The sequence below is a fragment of the Phascolarctos cinereus genome, unplaced genomic scaffold (assembly GCF_003287225.1).
Source record: "Phascolarctos cinereus isolate Bilbo 61053 unplaced genomic scaffold, phaCin_HiC Scaffold_4;HRSCAF=312, whole genome shotgun sequence".
NCBI lineage: Eukaryota > Metazoa > Chordata > Mammalia > Diprotodontia > Phascolarctidae > Phascolarctos > Phascolarctos cinereus.
The window spans coordinates 155,988,949-156,011,646 of record NW_027555847.1 but is presented as its reverse complement, the minus strand read 5'-3'; the positions used below and the strand labels follow the sequence as shown (position 1 = coordinate 156,011,646).

The 22,698-nt window shown below is 34.7% G+C and overlaps 1 protein-coding gene across 9 annotated transcripts in view; it reads left to right on the top strand.

Annotated features, from left to right (window-relative positions):
* AGTPBP1 (ATP/GTP binding carboxypeptidase 1) overlaps window positions 1-22,698 on the top strand; it is a 229,603-nt gene that overhangs the window by 123,140 nt on the left and 83,765 nt on the right. For all 9 annotated transcript variants that reach the window (XM_078152680.1, XM_078152679.1, XM_078152676.1 and 6 more), the window contains 6 exons: window positions 1,138-1,221; window positions 2,512-2,598; window positions 2,686-2,834; window positions 6,272-6,359; window positions 13,436-13,580; window positions 22,399-22,552. In XM_078152680.1, the coding sequence (XP_078008806.1) occupies window positions 1,138-1,221; window positions 2,512-2,598; window positions 2,686-2,834; window positions 6,272-6,359; window positions 13,436-13,580; window positions 22,399-22,552 (707 nt within the window). The remainder of the gene's footprint in view (window positions 1-1,137; window positions 1,222-2,511; window positions 2,599-2,685; window positions 2,835-6,271; window positions 6,360-13,435; window positions 13,581-22,398; window positions 22,553-22,698) is intronic.

Sequence of the window (22,698 nt, the reverse complement as noted above, 5' to 3'; positions counted from 1 at the left end):
CTTATTCAATATTGTTCGAAAATGAAGTATTCCAATTTTTTTTTCCAGAAAACTAGAGCTCTACTATGTGAAGTACAAAAACTTGCTATTTATTTTAATATCTTAAAATGAAATATTTTCTTTCCCTCTTTAAGTGCAGAGAGGTGAAAGGAGAACTGGCCTTGGAAAGCCCTGGGTTTGAATTCCAGCTCTAGCGCTTACTGGTTGTGTGACCTTGAAGAGGTCTTGTAACTTCACAGACTCAGTTCTCTCATCTGAAAAACTGGAAAAATTTATTTAGAAAAAAATTTATTGTGAGAAAAGCACTTTTTGAATAATAAATCATTATGTAAATGTGAATTCTTATTCTGAACATAATTTAACTTTTATTGTTGAGTCAGGATTATTATTGATAAAATCCGTTTTTGTTCTGTACTGTCTTAATGATGCCCTAAGAGTAACAGATCTCTAGGGCTGTTTGCCCCTATCCTAAAATGCCCAACACGACTAGGCTTTCTAGGCTTTTTCACTGTTGTCGGCCCCTCTATTACTGTCAGTGTCCTTCATGCTTTAATCTGCCACTTTATTTTATACAAAATTGTCTGGGTAAAGACCTGCATGTGGTTCTCTGACTCTTTTATGGAATAAAGTACCTAAGCTTTATTACACCTAGATGCTCAGAGATCCCTTCCTGTTTGATTGAAGTCACATTTGAAAATAAGTGGTATGTTTCTATAATTAATTGCTCTTTATTATTATTATTATTATTATTTTTTTTTTTTTTTAAGGCAAGGCAATTGGGGTTAAGTGACAGAGTCACACAGCTAGTGTTATGTGTCTGAGACCGGATTTGAACTCAGGTCTTCCTGGCTCCAGGGCCGGTGCTCTACTCACTGCACCACCTAGCTGCCCCAATTAATTGTTCTTTAAAGGAAAATACTTTGGTGTATATGTATTGATTATTTGCATACTTTATCTCACAATTATATACTATAAGATGTGCCCCCCAAATGCATTTGAAGATACTTTCAAGACATTTTGTCTTCAGCCTTTCAGTATGAGATTAATTTCTTTAAGCCCAAAACTTACTTTGGAGAAAGCAGAATGTTGACATTTGAAAGTCCTAATTCCTACCATACTTCTTTTTTGCGATAACAGGACAAAAATTGCCCAGGATATTGAGAGACTAATTCATCAAAATGATATCATAGACAAAGTTATGTATGACCTGGATAACCCAAAGTAAGTGTGTAAATTTAGCAATTCTTAGTTGCTTTTCATTATACTTTTAAATTTTCATCATCTGAATTTAACATTGTGGTTTTCAAAGACATGAATATAAGTTCATATACCACTTATCTGACTGTAGATTATCCATATTGTGTTCCTATATAAATGCATGGATAATTGAGTATTGATGATAGTGGTGATTCTTGGTGATTTTGTGCAATATGATTATATGTTATGCTTCTGCAAATGTTTTCTCTTAAATACATATTTTAAGTATTAATAGGCCAGGAATTAGAGCCATAGCAAGTTGCTACTTTTGTACCAGTTATTACTATTAAATAACACTATTAAGTTTTACCATCTGAATAATAAGTAAAGAAAGTTAAATATTTTGGGTATGAAAGTTGAGTTTTTTTTTCTATTCAGAACCATTGCTTCCTTGGAATGAAAAGTTGAGAAGTCTTAAGTGGTACATTCCTTTCCCCCCTGTTTTGGTTTGTGAGGAAATTCCTGTAAACTTCCCCAGCTACTATTACTTGGATCAGAATATGTTAATATATATAATATTTATATATGTGTGCATATATATGTTACATGTATATATTATATGTCTGTATAACATGTCTACATGAAAAACATTTTTGGATTAAATTGGATACATATACACAAAAGTGTATGTTATTGTATATCTAGTTAAATTTGATTAACATTTATTAAACACCTATGTATGAGGCACTATGCTAGGCACTAGGGATGTTATATACATGTATATGGATATATTTGTATATATGCACATTTAAGCATCAGTGTCAGAATTTGGGATATATCCATAAGAAAGGAATAAATACTGTATTAACATATTCCTTAAATAAGTTTTATGGTTTTTTAAAAATTATGTTTCAGTTTATTAATTTATGAAATGACAGTGGAATAATGTATATTTTGATTTATTTTCTGACCTAGAGCCAAAGCTCAGTATTTTGAAGAGTAGTAGCTCTTTACTAGAAATGTAAAAAGTCTTATTTAAACTAATAAATTAATTGTCCCTCACAATTAAACTGCAGATAGAATGCTCACTAGTATATTTCTTTTGTGTTATAGATTTTAGCCTGTTTTTTCTGTGATAATTTTATATATATATATATACATATATAATATATATATATATACATATATAATATATATATATATATATATATATATATATAAAATTTCTTAAAAAGATTAAAGTGAAACATTTACTTTTGTTATTGGTATAAATTGATTTTTAATACTTTTGCTTGTCTTTTTTTTCTTTTAAAGTTATACTGTACCAGAAGAAGGAGAAAGTTTGAAATTTAATTCCAGGTTTGAATCTGGAAATCTACGAAAAGTTATTCAAATTAGAAAGTAAGTATTTTTCCAATTCCACACTTAATATATACCCAGGAATTTTTCCTATTTTCAACAGATTTATTTTTCTTTGTTCACCTTCAGAAACGAATATGATCTTATTCTGAACTCAGATATAAATAGCAATCATTATCATCAGTGGTTTTACTTTGAAGTCAGTGGAATGCGGACAGGTGTTGGATACCGATTTAATATCATCAACTGTGAAAAATCCAACAGTCAGTTTAATTATGGTAAGACAGTTTTCTTTTAGGATGCTTAAAGGGATCTTATGCTATCTGCAACAAAGGATGTAATTTTAAAAATTACCAATGTCTTTTACAAATCAAATGAGTGTTCATCTAGGATGCTGTTTCATTCATAAAATACATATTTTTAATATCTAAAATTAGAAATAACATCAATTTCATTATGTTGCATGAATGTGTGAAGGATTCATGATTTTATTTTATTTTATGGGATCTATAAATTATATTTTTAAGAACTTGAGTTACATCAGTAATAATGAGGCAGCACAGCAGAGTGACTAGAGCAGGGGTGGGGAAACTGTGGCCTCTAGGTCCTCAAGTGGGGCCCTTTGACTGAGTCAAAACTTCACAGAACAAATCCTCTTAATAAAAGTATTTGTTCTGTAAAACTTGGACTCAGTCAAAAGGCCACACCCAAGGACCTAGATGGCTACCTGTGGCCTCGAGACTGCAGGTTTCCCTCCCCTGGACCAGAGGATTAGGCTTGTAGTTGACTAACCTCCAGTTAGTCAATAAAAATTATTCCACAAAGTAGTATTATTTTATAGACCCTTCTTAAGTTGATGTGTTAAATAAATTCCTTTTAGCATGAATGAAATTATAGGTTTAATGAAGTTGTTAGATAGTGGTACAGTGGATATTGGAGCCAGAAGGACCTGAGTTAAAATGTTGTCTCAAATATTTAGTAGCTGAGTGGCTCTGGGCAAATCCGTTAATCTCTTTCAGCCTTAGCTTCTTCATCCGTGAAATGGAATACTGATAGCAGCTATCTCACAGGGTTGTTGTATGTATCAAATGAAGTAATGTATGTGTTGTAATGTTCTTTAATTAATTAGCAAACCTTAAAGCACTATATAAATGCCTGCTGTTATTATTGTTTGTGCAAAGCTGTTTGAAATTTGTGGTGTATATTGGGTCACTGATCAGATTCAATTCTAGAAAAAGACCAGCATGCTGGCAAAAAACCCAACTCCCTAGAAGTTAAAGCCTGTTAAAATCTGTAGTGTAAAGAACTGTGGGCAGCAAGGTGGTGCAGTGGGTAGAGTGCTAGGCCCAGAGTCAGAAAGACCTGAGTTCAAATGTGGCCTCAAACACTTACTAGTTATGTGACCCTGGGCAGGTCATTTAACCCTATTTGCCTCTGTTTCCTTTTCTATAAATTGAGCTGGAGAAGGAAATGGCAAACCACTCCAGGATCTTTGCCAAGAAAAGCCTAAATATCATGAAGACACGAAGAGTCAGACACGACTGAAATGACTGAATAACGATGAAAACAAGTTTCATCAATTTACTATCACTTTAGCTATTTGCAATGAAACTTTTTTTGGAAAATAACCCAGATTCAGACTCCCCTCTGCTCCACGTATATGATCTTCAACAAATTATTTCACCTCTTTGGTCTTCAGTGTCCTCATCTATGATGTAATGGGGTTGAACTGAATTTCTTCTGAACTAATTTTTAATTTTACACTCATCATCCTATCATCCTTATCAAGCTCGAAATTGTTGACAATTTTAGATAAGCTTCAAAGGTTTTATATTCAAAAAAGTTCAGTTAAATAGGCAACTTTTTAAACAGTGGTGGCATGGAGCATCATGTTTTATATTTTAAGTAGTGTTAAAAACTGCTGAAAGCAAGCAAAGGGATAAATTTTAGGGAAATATTTCTGAAAATTAGGATAGTCATGAGGAGAAAAGGTTAAAATGCTTTCCTAATCATGAGATATTTAACATGTGTTATGAAGAAAATATGAAACTAAAATAATATTACATAATTATGGGATAAAAGCTTTAGCAAAATTCATTTTCTTAATGTAATAGTTTTAGAAAGAATGGACTATTTGGAAATAATGAACTATTATTTACTTCAGTCAATATAAACTTTCTTTTTCTACCAAATTTTAAAATATATTGATTAAGAGTATTTCCAAAGTGTCTATGCTCATTTTCTGTTCTTTAAATTTTTTTTGTTTATTCAAGGAACCTTACTTAAGGAATGTATCAATATAATATTTGTTCCTTGTTTTTTCCAGTAGTTTATATTGAAATGAACTTACAGAAATGAATGAACTTGATACTTCTATATGCTTTTATTATTTGATATTTTAGACTATTTAATATGATATTAATTAAAATATTTATCACACAGATATATTTTAGAATAAAATGTAATAAAAAAACAAACCAACCAAAGAAACAAAAAAAAACCTATTGGGAAATAAGAGGGAAAAAATTAATCTTTAAGTGATAATATGAGTTGGGTTTTTTTAAATTACCCCCAAAGTTTGAGTTATTTAAGGAATTTGCCATTCATTTCTAGTTAACTCTGACATATTACTCTTTCAAGCATAAAATTGTTTTATTTTAAAGAGGAATTAGCCAGAATTGAATAAATTTGATTTACCTTTGCTGTGAGAACCTTTTTATGAGGAAAATGTCAAAATATCTCTATTTGACAGGATGAACATAAATAATATTTTAAAATAGTTTTTTTATCAGCATCTAATAATTTAAGACTTTAACATATTGACAATTATACTGTAAGTGGTGTTTTGCTAACCCAGAGATTAGCATTATACAAAATAGTTATCTTACTGTGAAATTATTCTTACTATATTGTGAAATATAATTAAGGGTACCTTTCTTTTGGATTCTTCATTTGGAACAGTGCTAAATGCCACTGAGTGTTTTTATTATTTTAATTCAGTGTTGCTTTCTATGTCATTATTCTAAACTCCTGCTATATTTGTATAATTATATGTATATGTATACAAATAGTTTATTCTTTGGATAATGGCTAAGTTGGTTCTTTCTATGCTCCATCTTTAGCAGATTAAATAAACTTCAAACATCTACTTCATCTGTGATGGCTTCAGTATACTAAGGCAACCTATTTTTCTTAACCATCACTATATCTGGAGCCTCCCAGTTATGACTCTTTTCAGTGTGATTCATTATTTATTGGCACAACATTTTCTTACTTAGATATTTGGAACTCAAAATACATTTACTGAATTTAAACTTCTTGGGTTCAGAATTTGGCGAAAATTTTTAAAAAGCTGTGATAAGAATTTGTGATTTAGATATCTTCTTGTTATTATAGAAGGGGCTCACTGAGGTAAAAAATTTCTCTACCATTTATCTAATATTTTGTTAATACATAATATATCAAAATGGTTTACTTTTAAATATCAATCTTTTACATATTTTACTTCCTCTGAGTCTCTAGCTTCAGAAATATTTTACATACATAATTTAATAAAAATTTAATGATGAATACATGTTTGTTTTTAAGTAAAATATAAATATAATTGTCTTCCCTTTCGTTATTTACATTTTTAAACTGTGAAAATAATGTTTCCTGTCTGTGAATTTTTACTGTTTTCTTCTTTAATATGTTGTTTTCCTCTCTTTCTTTGAAGGTATGCAACCCCTAATGTATTCAGTCCAGGAAGCATTACATGCCAGACCGTGGTGGATTCGTGTAGGTACTGATATTTGTTACTACAAGTAAGTATTCGAAGAGTAATATTGTTGAACTAATGTTTTCATTTGCTGCCTAATGAGATTAAAGGAAAAAAAAAACTTGATTCTCTTTCAACATAAATGTATGAAGCAGAATCCCTAAATGTTTTCAGAGGTACATCTTAGTACTTATTCCTTTTAACAGACCATAGTTTAAGTTACTTTTTTATCAGGAAGTTTCAGAGATAAGAGCTGAAATGAGAAATTCAGGAAATATTTCATAATGCTTTGGTACTAGGATGATATTACATTTAATTTTTCTCTCTGTGGCATTCATAAATTTATATGTGCATTTATTTCATATTTCTGTTTTGGAAATATTTTGATTTCTTAAATATTTTGACATTTTAATAATTTTGTCATTCAATAGTTGTATTATTATATTTTATATGGGTTCAAATGTTAAGCATCTTTTAATTTACTCTGATCCTATTTCTGATATATTTATAATTACATCTACTTAAGAAATCTTGTGGCATTCCTTCTTCTGAACCATTTTTACTTTGAATCCTGGCCTTTGTGTACTGTTCCATAATATTAAATTGAGTTTATCTTTGATTCTTCTCTTTTACCCAATTTTCTTAAGCATCGAGGCAGCTCAGAGAATAGGGTGCTAGACTTGGAGTCAGGATAACCTGAGTTGACACTTACTGGCTGTGAGACCTTGGGAAAATCACTTAGCCTCTTTGAGCCTCTGTTTCCTCATCTCTAAATTTGGGGATTTGGACTTGATGCCCTCTGAAGTACCTTTGAGCTCTGAGTTTATAATCTGTGATCTTATGATATAACCAGTTACCAAATTTTATCATTTCTACCCCTTCCAGAGTTCTTTGTCTCCTCCTGCCCCCCTCTTTCTCTTTCTCTCTCTCTCTCTGGATAGTATTTTTCATCATAAGTCCTTCATAATTGTCTTGGATCATTGTATTGTTGAGAATAGCTAAGTCTTTCACAGTTGATCATCATACAGTGTTACTGTTACTATGTGCAATGTTCTTCTGGTTCTGCTTACTTCACTTTGCATCAGTTTATGTAACTCTTCAGGTTTTTTCTGAAATCATCTTGCTCATCATTTCTTATAGCACAGTACTATTTCATCATAATCATATACTACAAATTGTTCAGCCATTCTTCAATTGATGGGCATCCCCTTAATTTCCAATTCTTTGTCACCACAAAAAGAGCTGCTATAAAAATTTTGTACATATAGGTCCTTTTCCTTTCTTTTTCTTAATCTGTAATAAAGAGATTAACACATCAAAGGGTGTGCATGATTTTATAGACTTTTGGGTATAATTCCAAATTATTTTCCAGAATGGTTGGATCAGTTCACAACTCCACTAAGAGAGCTTTAGTGTTCAATTTTCCCATTTTCTGTCGTATTAGCCAATTTGATAGGTTCATGAGGTGGTACTTCAGAGTTGTTTTAATTTGCATTTGTCTAATCAGTAGTGAGAGCATTTTTTTAGGTGACTATAGATAGTTTTGACTTATTCTAAAAACTGCCTCTTCATATGTTTTGAACATTATCAATTGGGGAATGAGTTGTGTTCTTATAAATTTGACTCATTTCTCTGTATATGAGAAATGAGGCCTTTATCAGAGAAACTTGCTATAAAATTTTTTCATAGTTGTGATTACTATATATTTCCCTCCATCCTGTTTTCCCCCTGTTTATCCTTTCCTCTTTCTCCTTTCACCCTGTTCCTCCTCAAAAGTGTTTTGCTTTTGACCTCTGCCTCTCCTAGTCTGCCTTCCCTTGATCAGTTCCCACCTCCCCCTTCTCTTATTTCCTTATTTTGTTTGTAATCTTAGCTCCTTTGCCATCCAGAATATAATAATCTAAGTCTTCTGATCCTTCAGTGTAGAAGCTGCTAAATCTTGTGTGATCCTGACTGTGGCTCCGTGATATTTGAATCGTTTCTTTCTGGCTGCTTGCAGTATTTTATCCTTGACCTGGAAGCTCTGGAATTTGGCTATAGTATTCCTGGGAATTTTCATTTTAGAATCTTTGTGATGAATCAACACCTTGGTCCACAGGTTAAATTGGTAAAGTACTACTAGGAGCAGGAGGAAGGTGAAAAAAAAAAAAGAAATCCCCCCAATACCAGAGCTGGAATAGGGTAATTGTATACTCTAGGCAAGGTTTGAAAATTGTGTCCCAACTTCATTTGAAAAGTGCATCTCCCCAAAACAAAAACAAATAAAACAAGGGGCAGTGAGGTGGTGCAGTGGATAGAGCACCGGCCCTGAAGTCAGGAGGACCTGAGTTCAAATCCGGCCTCAGACCAAACACTTGACACTTACTAGCTGTGTGACCCTGGGCAAGTCACTTAACCCCAATTGCCCAAAAAATGAAACAAAAACACAAACAAAAAAAGAAAAGTGCATCTCCTGTTGGTTATATCTGTCAGAAGACTTGAGAACCCTCACTGTAACACATGGGACATGACTTATCACAAAATATATATCTTTGTGTTCTGGAGGATGAAATTTTCTGCTATTAAAAATGCACATTCAGAGGACTTCTGCTTCCGGGAGCCAAGATGGTGGAGTAAAAAGGTAGTCGCTCTCACCCTCCCCCTATCAACCTCTGAAAACCCAGAAAATATCACCCCAGAAAAACAAACAAACAAACCGTGGAACAGCTGAACTAGAAGAAAGATGGGGAACAGCAGTGCAGCAGCCCAGCAAACGGGTCTCCCAGTGTCTCAGCAAAAATAAGGGAAGCAGCACTACAAAGGGCCCCAGGCAGATAAGCACCCTGCAGCATTCTTCTGAAAGGAGCTGAAGAAAGCAACCTAGAGTCTTCCTAAAGTCCCAGCCTTGCTGATTCCAACCCAACACCAGGTAAGCTGTCAGAATCCTATAGCCTCCAACTGTCAACCAGGAGGAGATCCTGAAGCCCAGGTGGTAGAGCAGGCAAACACCAACATCTGGACCTCCAGTGCCTCAGTGAGGGCAGGGGGGGAGGGGAACTGGTGGAAACCACCAGCTCAGAAAACCACCAGGTGCCTCAGCACTCTACCACAAAGGAATCTCCCAGTGCTTTAGCAGAAACAAGGGAGGCAGCATTGCAAGGGGCCCCAGGCAGATAAACACCCTGTACCACTCATCTAAAAGGAGCTGAAGAAAGCTAACGGAAAGGAAAAACAGGCAACCTAGAATTGCCTGAAAGTTCCAGCCTTGCTGATTCCAACCCAACACGAGGTAAGCTGCCAAAACCCTACAGCCTCCAACTGCCAACATAAGAGGCCCCAGCACACAAAGCCAGTGACCAAGACCTGGGCTCCCAACACAAGAAGCTTGGATCAGTGCCCTCTGTTCCCCAGCAGGAGAGCTCAAATCTCTTTAAAGGCCAGGGAATAAAGAAAACATGAGTAAAAAGAAACATACCATAGATTCATATTATGAGAAGAGTGAAGATCAAGATAGAAATTCTGAAGAGGACAACATTGTCAACAAACCCACATCTGCAACATCAAAAGGGAATATGAACCAGTCTGAAGCCCAAAAAGCCTTCTTAGAAGTGCTCAAGAAGGATTTCAAAAGTCTAATGAGAGAGGCAGAAGAGTCCTTAAAAAACACATTTGGCCAATTGGAAAAAAAGTACACTGAAGAAAACAAATCCCTTTAAAATACAATTGGCCAATTGAAGAAGGAAGTACAAAAACTAACAGAAGAAAACAATCTGTTAAAAACTAGAATTGGACAAATGGAAACTAGTGACTCTATGAGAGAGCAAGAATTAGTCAAAGAGGGCAAAAAAATGAAAAAATAGATGAAAACATAAAATACCTCATTGGTAAAACAACTGACCTGGAAAATAGATCCAGGACAGACAATTTTAAAATCACTGGACTACCTGAAAATCATGATGAAAAAAAGAGCCTGGACAGTATCTTTCAGGAACTCATAAAGGAAAACTGCCCTGAAGTCCTAGAACCAGAAGGTAAAGTAACCATAGAAAGAAAACTCCAGTCACCACCTCAAAGAGATCCCAAATTGACAATGCCAAGGAATATAGTAGCAAAACTCCAAAATTACCAGATGAAAGAGAAGGTGCTGCAAGCAGCCAGAAAGAAACAATTTAAATACCATGGAACCACAGTCAGGATTACACAGGACCTTGGAGCTACTACATTAAAAGACCTCAGGGCATGAAGCATGATATTCTGTAAAGCAAAGGAACTTGGATTGAAGCCAAGGATCAACTACCCTGCAGAAATGAGCATCATTTTTCAAGGGAGGAGATGGATATCCAACGAAATAGGTGACTTCCAAACCTTCCTGATAAAAAGACCAGAGCTCAACAAAAAATTTGATCTTCAAGTACAAGATTCAAGAAAGACATAAAAAGGTAAATGGGTCAGAAAGATACAAAATGTTGTTAATAAGGGCGGACTGTTTATATTCCTACAAAGGAAGGTGACACTTGCAACTCTTGAGAACCGTATTGTTATTACACCATGTTAAAGGAATATACATAAAGGGGATGGATATTAGTTGACTTTGATGTAATGATTAAAAAAATCTAATTAAGTGGGTTAAATGGATCCAAGGAAGTGGATTAGTCTGATCTTAGAAAATGTACTGAGAAAGGAGGAGGCAGAGAAGGGCAAATTACATTACAGGAAAAGACAGAAAATCCTATTACAGCAGAGGGAAAGAAGGGAGGGGGGTGAGCATTGTTTGAACCTTACTCTCATCAGATTTGGCTCAAGAAGGGAATAACAGGGGCAGCTAGGTGGTGCAGTGGATAGAGCACCAGCCCTGAAATCAGGAGGACCTGAGTTCAAATTTGGCCTCAGACCAAACACTTGACACTTACTAGCTGTGTGACCCTGGGCAAGTCACTTAACCCCAATTGCCTAAAAGCAAAAAAAAGAAGGGAATAACATAATCAGTTAGATAATAGAAATCTAACTTGCCTTATAGGCAGCAGGAGGGAAAAGAGGAAAGAAAAGGGAGGGAGGGTAGAAGGGAGGGAAGAAGCAGTAAGGGCAAAGGGGAAGAAAAGGGAAAGGGATAATAGAAGGGAGGAGAGGAGGCAGTGGTAAAAGCAAAACAGTAGTGAGGGGGGAAAGGAGAAAGAAAAGCAAAAACGGGGGGAAAAAGGATGGAGAAAAAGACATAGATAGTAATCATAACTGTGAAAGTTGAATCGCTATCTTTTTTTTTCTCTTCTGTTGAGTTTTGTTTCCTCTTTTTGATGGTTCCTGCTATTGGCTTTAATTTTTACTTACAACTTCACTAAAGTGAAAATATGTTTAATAGGAATATAAATGTGTAGCCTATATCAGATTGTGCACTGTCTTGGGGACGGTGGTGGGGAGGAAGGGGAAGAAAAATTTAAAACTCAAAAGCATGTGGAAGTGATTGTTGATAAATCAAAATAAATTAATAAAATTTTAAAAAATGCACATTAATAAAAAGACATTAAAAAGTGTCCTTTATTGTACCTTTCCTATTTGTTATTTGGTACTTACTACCTTGATTACTTCTATCTGGCTCTGCCAGATAACAACCCTCCTTTCAGTGAATTACTTCTATGTTTGTAGATGTCCTGGGAGTGACAAGGTTCCAAAATTCTGGATTTTAGTTAGCTGAAGTTTTACTCTATTTTGCTTACATTGCATAACCTTCTCCACATCTTAACTCTTTAACAAACAGCGTGGTGTAGTGGATAAAGTGCTTGACTTGTCCTCAAGAAGACCTGGATTTGTATTTTGACTTTGACATTTACTAACTCTGTGAACATGGGGAAGTCACTGAACTTGTTTGAGCCTCAGTTTTTTTGTTTGTAGAATAAGGAGCTTAGACTAGATTGATTCTTTAGTCTTTTTCCAACTTTAAATCTACGACATTATGATCCTGTCAATGTAAACTTCAGGGGGACAGGGACTGTATTATAATTTGTTTCTTAGTCTAAACATAATTTAAATATAATCAATAGATCTTTTTTGAATAAATGAAAGTTATGCATTTTGAAACCAATGTGAAATTATTATAGTGATGTTTAGGAAAAAATGTGATAAGTGCTTAGGAAAAAAGTGATATAGATTTTAAAGATAACATAAAAATATTTCAGGGATCCATGTTTTCATTGATGCAGTACTTCTCCACCAACTTAAATCCCAAATGCTTATGTAAAGGAGATACTAAAGAATAATCTTTCTAATTGCTGTGGTTGAAAAAAATTTTTTGGCTAGTCTGGCAGTAAATCTGTCTGGACTTAGCTAGGTTTATCAGTGGTTAAGATACATATATAGTCCATTGCTGGACCTCCATTTGGAGCCTTTCCACCTTACTAAGACCTGCCAGAGTTTTCTCTTCATCTCACTGAGTTGTTGGAGTCTGGCTTTAATAAAGGAAAGATAATGATAATAACAACTCACATTTAGCACTTAAAATGATTTTTTCCCTCACAGTTATCCTCTCTCATAGTAGTACATATCTTATTTTTCCCAAGATGAGAAATATGAATCTCAAAAGTTGTGACCTGCCTTTGGTCCCTCAGCTATTAAGTATAAGAATTAGGACTCAAACCTGATCTCCTGATTGTAAGCTCAGTGCTGTGTTCACTACCTCACGTTGCTATGTTTTAGAATATCCCAGAAACCATTGCCTCTGATCTTTCAGTCTGTGTAGAAGTATATAAAAGTGATTTTAAAAGAAAAGTTAGTTTTGAGACTTTGAAGAATAAATTGACAAATGATATGTTTCACTAGCATTTGGAGCCTGTGGAAAAATTTGTATCCAGTGTTGAAAGAATAAACACTAATTAAGGAAACATTACTTACTGCTGACAAATGTAAAGATGATTAAATATGAAAAGTACTGATATGAAAATTCCTGCTGATACAGTCTAGCAATATTTGATGTGTATAGATTATTGTCCTTTGTACTGAATTTTACCTCATAAGGTACTTAAGTCAAAGTAGGAAATTCTTTTTTCAACTAAGATAGGTCCAGTAAAGTGATCTAAGACATTTTTCATAATGTTTCAATATATAATTAATTTCAGATAAATGAATAAACTTTTTTGTCCTTTTCTCTTGCAGAAATCATTTCTCTAGAAGTTCAGTTGCTGCTGGTGGGCAGAAAGGAAAATCCTATTATACGATTACATTCACAGTCACTTTCCCACATAAGGACGATGTTTGCTATTTTGCTTATCATTATCCATATACATACTCAACTTTACAGGTGAACTAATTTGTTAATTGCATTATATTTATGACTAATTACACAAATGACATATAACTCAATATTGGTTTTTGTAGAAGTATAATATTTTCTTTTAATTAATCATCTTAATGAATAAGGAACAAACCAGAAATTACAGGGTTAGTTGTATATTTGGCAAATGTTTGAATTCTTTGGTGAGGAAAAAAGGAAAGGAAATAAGGGGGTTGGCAAATAATTATTTTGTTCCTTTCATAAAAAAAATGATAAATATAATCAGTATTTTAGGTAGGCAGTCAGAGTTCTCCAAAATTTTATATAACCTTCCTTTGTCTTTTTTCCCACTATTCCTTTTAATATACCCTATGTAGGAATTTGTATTGCTCCATTCCAATTCTTACCCATTTTTTAAGGCTCAAATGTAATTCTGACTTATGAAGCTTTTCTTAATTTATCCCATACATATTAAAATATCCCTCTTTTGAACTACCATGGCTTTTTTCACTGTCACATTCTTCATTGTATTATAGTTATCCAAGTATATCTATTTCTTCTATAATTTTATGGATCTGTGATCTCATTGCTATGGATACTTCCTCTGCTGATGTAGATTGTAATCCCCATGCCTGTGCATGTGGTGTAGGGCATTTAAACATATCCTTCTGTAGATCTGTTACAGGGTGTCCACCCAACAAATTTGAACCTTTGTCTAGATTTCTTGACATTATGTGTGTACCAGTGGAGCGCATAAATGCCCATCTGTTATTCCTCACTTTTGCTACGTGAGTGGCCTACCTTTGGCTTTTTCCAGTTATACATTTCTCTGATAACATTTTTTTATGCTACTTCTACACAGTTCCTTGTTTATGATGAGTTGTGGACTACTTATATTCACCATAAGCTTTATTATTTTTAGCTTATCCTCAATTTTGGTTCTTTTCAGACTGGTATTTGATGACCATGCTTATACAGTTATCACTGCAAGAATATTGATATTAAATGATGGGCTTTGGTTTCAAGGAGAAACTCAAGTCATTAAAAGAAATGCATAATTTCCCAAAGGCAATTAGTCCACTTTTCCCTACTTCAATTTAGTCTAGCTCATTGTCTTTTTGCAGTGTCTGTCCAAGATATATGTAATTATGGATAAACTCTGAGTTGTCCATTTAAGTGTTTATCCTACTATGGAAAATAGGTATTCTTTATATTCTTGTTTTGTTTTGTGTGAGTGGTTAAACTGAACTCGTGAGTGATTACATTTTTCACGTAGAAGGCCCTACAGTGTTCCAAAGCTGGATGAAATCAGCACCATGTCATCTGCTTCTGGAGTAAGGAATACCTTTTCAATTTGTGGTCTGTGCTGGACATATTCCATAAAAGTGGCAACACTTTTGAATAACATACTTCTCCTAGTTTTATATATCACTTGCTGTTAGTAATGAGAAAGTCACCTAACAGTTCTGTCTGTTGTTATTCATTTCAAGGAATCTTGAATGATTTTGACATGTGCAGGGAAGAAAAATTTTTGAAAGAATTTTTAAAGCAGCATTTTGCTTTCTTGAAGCAAATGCTTTTTTTATAGTCAATGAGCAATATGCACAACAGGATCTTGTATTCTCTATATCTTTCAGTCAATTGTATCAGTATAAATATATGATGTGTAAAATATAATTTGTGAAAGCCGTTGTATCCTTTTCTCATACCTTCTTCAAGTATGACTTTAATTCTTATAAGTACATTGTTTTCAAAATTTTTGCAGAGACGGGAAAATAGACATATAGGTCAGTAATTTTTTAAAAAAAAATTTAAAATTTGTTTAGTATTTTGTTTTCCCCTGGTTACATGTAAAAATAATTTTAACATTTGTTTTTAAAACTTTGAGTTCCAAATTCTTTCCATTCCTCTCTCTCCACCCCTCTACATTGAGAAGGCAAGCAATTCAATATAGGTTATACATATGTAGTCATGCAAAACATATCCATAATAGTCATGTTGTGAAAGAAAACACAGACAAAAAAAAACCTCAAGAAAAATAAAGAAAATAAAAAAGTGTGCTTCAGTCTGTATTCAGACACCACCAGTTCTTTTTCTGGAGATGGATAGCATTTTTCATCGTAAGTCCTTCAGAATTATCTTGGGTCATGAGAATAGCTAAGTCATTCACAGCTTATCACCTTACAATATTGGTGTTACTTTGTACATTTCACTTTGCATCACTTTTCAAGTCTTTCCAGGTTTTTCTGAATGCATCTTGCTCATCATTTCTTATAGGACAATAGTATTCTGTTATAATCACATACCACAATTTGTTCAGCCATTCCCCAGTTGATGAGCATCCCCTCACTTTCTAATTCTTTGCCACCAGAAAGAGCTGCTATAAATATTTTTGTATATAAAGGTCCTTTTCCTTTTTTTTTTTATCTCTTTTGGGATACAGACTTAGTTGTGGTATTGCTGGGTCAGAGGGTATGCATGGTTTTATAGCCTTTGCGCATAGTTCCAAATTGCTCTACAGAATGGTTGATCGGTTCATAGCTCCACTAACAACACATTAATGTCTTATTTTTCCCATGTTCCCTCCAACATTTGGCATTTACCTTTTCTGTTCTATTAGCCAATCTAATAGATGTGAGGTAGTACCTCAGAATTGTTTTAATTTGCATTTCTCCAACCAATAGTGAATTAGAGTATTTTTTCATATGGCTATAGATGGCTTTGATTATTTTGTCTGAAAAGTGATCATATCTGTTGATCATTTATCAATTGAGGAAAGGCTCTTATTTTTGTAAATACTCAATTCTCTATATGTTTGAGAAATGAGGCCTTTATCAGAGAAACTTGCTTCAAATTATTTTTCAGTTACTATTGTTAACTGTATTTCCCTCTATCCTATTCCTTTCCTACTTTATTCTTTTCACTCTCTCCTTTCATCATGTCCTTCCTTAAAAGTGTTTTGCTTCTGACTATCCTCTCCCCTAGTCTGCCCTCCCTTCTATCACATTCTCTCCTTCTCCCCACCCCCTGCTCTCTTATTCCCTTCCCCTCCTACTTTGTAGGGTAAGATGGATTTCTACACCTAGTTGTGTGTGTGTTATTCCCTCTTTGAGCCAATTCTGATGAGAGTAAGATTCACTCACTCCCCCTCACCTCTCCCCTCTTCTCCTCCACTGTAAAAGCTTTTTCTTGCCTCTTTTATGTGAGATAATTACCCCATTCTACCTCTCCCTTTCTCTTTCTCCCAGTATATTCCTCTCTCACCCCTTAATTTTAATTTTTAGATATCATCCCTTCATATTCAACTCACACCTGTGCCCTCTGTCTATATATACTCCTTCTGATTACTCTAATAATGAGAAAGGTCTTATGAGTTACAAATATCATCTTCCTATGTAGGAATGTAAACAGTTCAAAATTATTAAGTCCCTTATGAGTTCCCTTTCCTGTTTACCTTTTTATGCTTCTCTTGAGTCTTATTTGAAAGTCAAATTTTCTATTCAACTCTGGTCTTTTCATCAAGAATGCTTTAAAGTCTTCTATCTCATTGAATGACCATTTTTTCCTCTGAAGGATTATACTCAGTTTTGCTGGGTAGGTGATTCTTGGTTGTAATCCTAGCTCCTTTGACCTCTGGAAATCATATTCCAAGCCCTCTGATCCTTTAATGTAGAAGCTGCTACATCTTGTGTTATCCTGATTGTGACTCCATGATACTTCAATTGTTTCTTTCTGGCTGCTTCCAATATTTTCTCCTTGACCTGGGAACTTTGAAATTTGAATATAATATTCTGGGAGTTTTCATTTTGGAATTTCTTTCAGGAGGTGATTGGTGGATTCGTTCAATTTGTATTTTATCCTCTCATTCTAGAATATCAGGGCAGTTTTCCTTGACAATTTCTTGAAAAGTGATGTCTAAGCTTTTTTAAAATTATGGCTTTCAGGTAGTCCAGTGTTTTTTAAAAATTATCTCTCCTGGATCTATTTTCCAGGTCAGTTGTTTTTTCCAATGAGATATTTCACATTGTCTTTTATTTTTTTATTGTTTTGGTTTTGTTTTACAATTTCTTGATTTCTCATAAAGTCATGAGCTTCCATTTGCTTCATTCTAATTTTTAAGGAAGTATTTTCTTCAGTGAGCTTTTGGATCTCCTTTTCCATTTGGCCAATTCTTTTTAAGGCATTCTTCTCCTCATTGGCTTTTTGGACCTCTTTTCTCCTTTGGCCTAGTCTGTTTTTTAAGCCTGTTACTTTCTTCAGTATTTTTTTGTTGTGTATGTGTTTGTGTGTCTCTTTTATCAAGCTGTTGACTCTTTTTTCATGATTTTCTTGCATCACTGTCGTTTCTCTTCCCAATTTTTCCTCTATCTTTCTTGATTTTTAAAATCCTCTTTGAGCTCTTCCATGGACTGAGACCAATTCATATTTTTCTTTCAGGCTTTGGGTGTAGGAGCTTTGACTTTGTTTTCTTCTGAGTGTGTGTTTTGATCTTCCTTGTCACCATAGTAACTTTCTATAGTCAGAGTTTTTTTCTGTTGCTTGCTCATTTTCCCAGCCCATTATTTGACTTTGAACTCTTTGTTGAAGTAGGACTCTGCTTCTAGGGTGGCGGGTGCATGGTCCCAAGCTTCAGGGGTTTTGTACAGCTCTTTTCAGATATACTTTTAGGGACCTGTAAGTTTTCAGTTTTTCTAAGGTGGTATGATGAAAGGAGAGGTGTTTACTATTCTCCTGGCCTGTGCTGTGGTCTGTGAGTGAACACAAGTACTTTTTTCTGCCCTGGAATTGTGAGGGGGTCCCCCCTCCACTGTTGTATGGCCATAAGCTTTGCTATACTAGTGCTCCTCCTTATCCTGGAGCTGCCATCTAGAACTGTGATCCGGATCAAAGTACTGGCAAAGCAACAGAGTGCTAGGTCTCAGTGCTAGCAAAAAGACCCCTGTAATCTCCTTCTGACCAGTTATTCAACCTCCTTACCATCTGTGGGCTGAGAGTTCTGGAAGCATCCACTGCCACTGCTGCTGCTGATTTGGTCACTCCCAAGGCCTGCTCCTGGCTTGCTGTGGCTTGGGCTGAGCTGGCATGGTTTGCACAGACACATGTGTGACAGCCCCTTCCTGCTGACCTGCTGTCTTTGGTGTCTGTGGGCTGAGAGGTTTGGAAACTGCTACTGCTGCCATTGATTCAGTTGCCCTGAGGCCTGCTCCGGGTTTGCTGGGGCCTGGTCTGCACTGGCACAGCCTGTGCTAGACTGTGCTCCTCTCTCTTCCTGGTGCAACAGACACTTTCCTGCTGACCTTCCAAGTGTCTTGATCTGTAAATTTGTTTCACTGTATCTTTTTATGGGTTCTTCTGCTCTACACTTTGTTTAAGAGTCATTTTTATTTTTTATTTTTTTATTTTTTTTGGGTAGGCAATGGGGTTAAGTGACTTGCCCAGGGTCACACAGCTAGAAAGTGTTGTGTGTCTGAGGCTGGATTTGAACTCAAGTCCTCCTGAATCAAGGGCCAGTGCTCTATCCACTGCACCATGTAGCTGCCCCTAGAAACATTTTTAAAAGGTATTTTGAGGGATTTGAGAGAGAGCTCAGGCAAGTCCCAGTCTTTACTCTGCCATCTTGGCTCTACCCTCTTGGTTTTTTTTTTTTAAGATCAGTAGTTCTTGACAGTCTCTTCGTCACCTCTTTTTTGTGAAATAATAAAGTCCATCACCCATGCCTTTGGTAGCCTTTCCGTTTTCAGCCATATGGAACATCCTCAAAATGAAGTCACTGCTAGTATTGACCTCTTTTGTGTACACAGCCTAGTTTAGCCATTTTCCCCAATTTTATTTTTCCCAGTGCCACTTCTGCTTCCTAATGCTCTACTTCTAGAACTGATATGTTAGATTCCAAATGTCTTTGAAGGTGAAGTTAGCTGTTAAAATGTTCACAGATTTTTTCCTTTTTTTTGTTTTGTTTTTTGTTTGTCTGTTTCTTGTCCTTCCATTTTCATCCTTAAATGCCCTTAGGATTACATTGCGTAGTTGGTTCTCTTGCTAAGATTAAACTTGTTTTTTTCTTCCTCTGCGTTTTGTTGTTTTAAGAGCTGATATTACTCATAATTTTCCACTGTGCTTATTCATATGATTTTACAAACAAGATTATATTCTGCTCCAGTGTTGGCTTTGTATGCTTTATCTTTCTCCTTGGTAAGGAGATCAAGTGATTGCCAAACAAGATACTTTCTAGACTCTTTTGTTGATTTATATCATTTAAACTTCCTTAGGGAATGTTATAATCATTATCAATGTCTAGTGTTCCATCCGCTTAACATTCTTCAACATCAGTTGAATAGATCAGGTTGGAGTTGTTAAATGGGCACCATATATTTTTCTCATCTTTATTTTTTATTAGTTTTTAATCTTGACTTTTGCTCTGATAAATAAGTGGCCTGAAGATAAGCAGATAGCTAGCTGAGGAATGATTCCCTCATAAGTAATATTTCCTGTCTATTAAAATATAATGAATTTTACTTTTTATTATATTACTTGGTACTTACTATCTCCATCTCTTTTCTTAGAGAAAGTACTTATTTATGATGTATAGATGAGGCTTCTGTGTGGCCTATACACCTCTGGCTTCTTCACTTTCTTACTTCTGAATTTTCCAACTTTTTTTCCTCCTCCATGCTCACCTTTGCATTGAAGTTACTATGAAGATCAAAATATGTCTTGATTTAATTTGCTTTAAAAAATAAAATTCTTCATAAAATTTTTCTGTTTCCTCATTCCCTGCAACAGATGTTGGCACATAAACCAATTCTTTTCACAGTGTTATTTTTACCAATGCTTATCATGAGCATGGACAGCAAGATTACCATATGTCCCATAAAATGATGTTTCTTGTTAACCCTGGATGCACGATAAAATGAACTTTGCCAACTCTTTCATTCTCTTCTCTGAGGAAGAACTGTGAACCATTTTTCCATTTAGCTACAACTTCCTTTTGTCTTATGGTTTCATTTTTAGTGAGTTCAAGTTAATATGATTAAGTTCCTCCATTTGTATGTCTACTCAGTCGCTGGATGAGAATCTCACATTTAAGATCCCAACAGCTAAGTTTAAGACTATAGATAGTCTGAAAATGTGTGATGCTTCGCACCGTCTCCTAACCTTTTCATCATCCAACCTCCATTACTGCAGAAACAAGAGGACATTATATAAGAATGAGGATGATTTTGTGTTTTTCTTTGTTTCATTGATTGCCATGGCCAGTGGATTAATTGCCAAGGGGCTAGATCACTGGTGCTGAGGCTAATCCTCAGAAAGCTGACCTAGTCTGTTGCCAGGACTATACTATAAGTCTTCTAGAATGTCAGATCCTGCCAAAATTTGTACAGGCAATTCTTCTATAATGCTTGTTTTGAAAATGCAAATTTGTTCTAGCAAGATTCATATATCAGGGAACAATTTGGGCAGATGTGAACTTCATCTTTCCTTATACATGATTTCATCCCCAAGGAACACTTAAGTGAATGCAGAAGGCTGTACTCAGCTGAACTGAGCCATGTAGGAATACACAAGATGCACAGACCTCAAACATCTCTGCCAGTTGCTTCTGTTCATCATATATATTACCCTACGTGGTTGTGTTTTACTGTTCTTTTGTATTTGCGAACTTTTCTATATGAAAAAAACCACACCTTTAACATCCCCAAAATCTTAGGAGACATCTAAGTGTTCTGTTTCAAAAATGCCAAGCAGTTCTTGCAACAGGAAAACTTTTAAGTATTGATGAGAAGCCTGAAATAATAAAGTGCTTTTGAAAGAAAAGAGAGAATACATGATCTCTCCTGAGCAAGAGGCCTAAAGGAGTCCACATTTTAGACTGTCAGAGACAACACTGAAAAAAATAAAAGAAACTTCTATTGTTTGAAGTGTTGTGTCTCTAACCCCATTTTCCCATAAGATCTCTGGTTTTTATGGTGCAATTTTGCATACTGAGATAATTTTTAGGAAATTATATGCTGTGTTATAGCAGAACTAAATGTGCTCTGCTGACATAGACATAATTTGGTGTTACCTCCAAGCTATGATGAGGTATCAGATTAGGACCCTGAGTATGTACTAACTTCCCTATCTGACTATAAATTTCCCTAAAGCAAAGACTATTTCATATTTTTTGTTTGCTGGCTGTGTGACTCTTGGTTGGTCACTCAATATTTCAGTGTCCCAGGCAACTCTTTAAGACAATAACTTCCAGGAAAGGTACCAATCTGCTTCAGTGGAAGTTCCTTATTCTTTGCCATATGCTTCCTACACTAATGAAACTACAGATCCAATTCTCCCCAAGCAAAACAAACAAAAAACCCTATCCTTACCATCTAGAAATTATTGTGGGTGGGAATGTTAGTCTCAAGTTTATTCCATAGTTATTTTTGAGAGTTTTAAAACATCTTCATAGTGTCACAAAGCAAAAACTCATGTTTCATTAATTTTTATGTGCTAGCCAGCTGAAATAATTTGTATTGAGATAGCAGATGTCAGATAATACAAGTGATTCAACTGTCAAAGGTGTTTGAGGAAAATGATTTTGTTTCCAGAGCAGAATTATTATGTATGTTGAATATGACTTATCTACTGAAAGAATGTTCTGAAGGGAATTTTTTTTTTTGCTTGTAAGGAATTGAGTTCTATGTTGATAGAAGTATGAAGTGTTAAATTCTCATTTGTGCAAATTATAAAGTTACTATGTTGCTATCCACCTATACTGGTATAGAATCCTGAATGCTTTACTTTCTGTATACCATAAGGGAGATTTACAAAAGACTTTATGCTGTGCTTTTTAAACATTTTTGTTATTAAGATGCATCTTCAAAAATTGGAATCATCACACAACCCTCAGCAAATCTATTTTCGACAAGATGTGTTATGTGAAACTCTGTCTGGAAACAGCTGTCCTTTATTGACTATAACTGCTATGCCAGAGTCCAATTATTATGAAAATATCTGTCAATTTAGTAAGTATTAATTGCTTTAAACAAAACAGATGTTTCCTAGTTGTCTTGGCTACAGTCTTTCCCTTAGATATTAAGGAAGTATTAAACTAATTACATTTAAAGTATAACATGCCTTTATATTGTTTGAAGAGTTCATTAAGTAATGC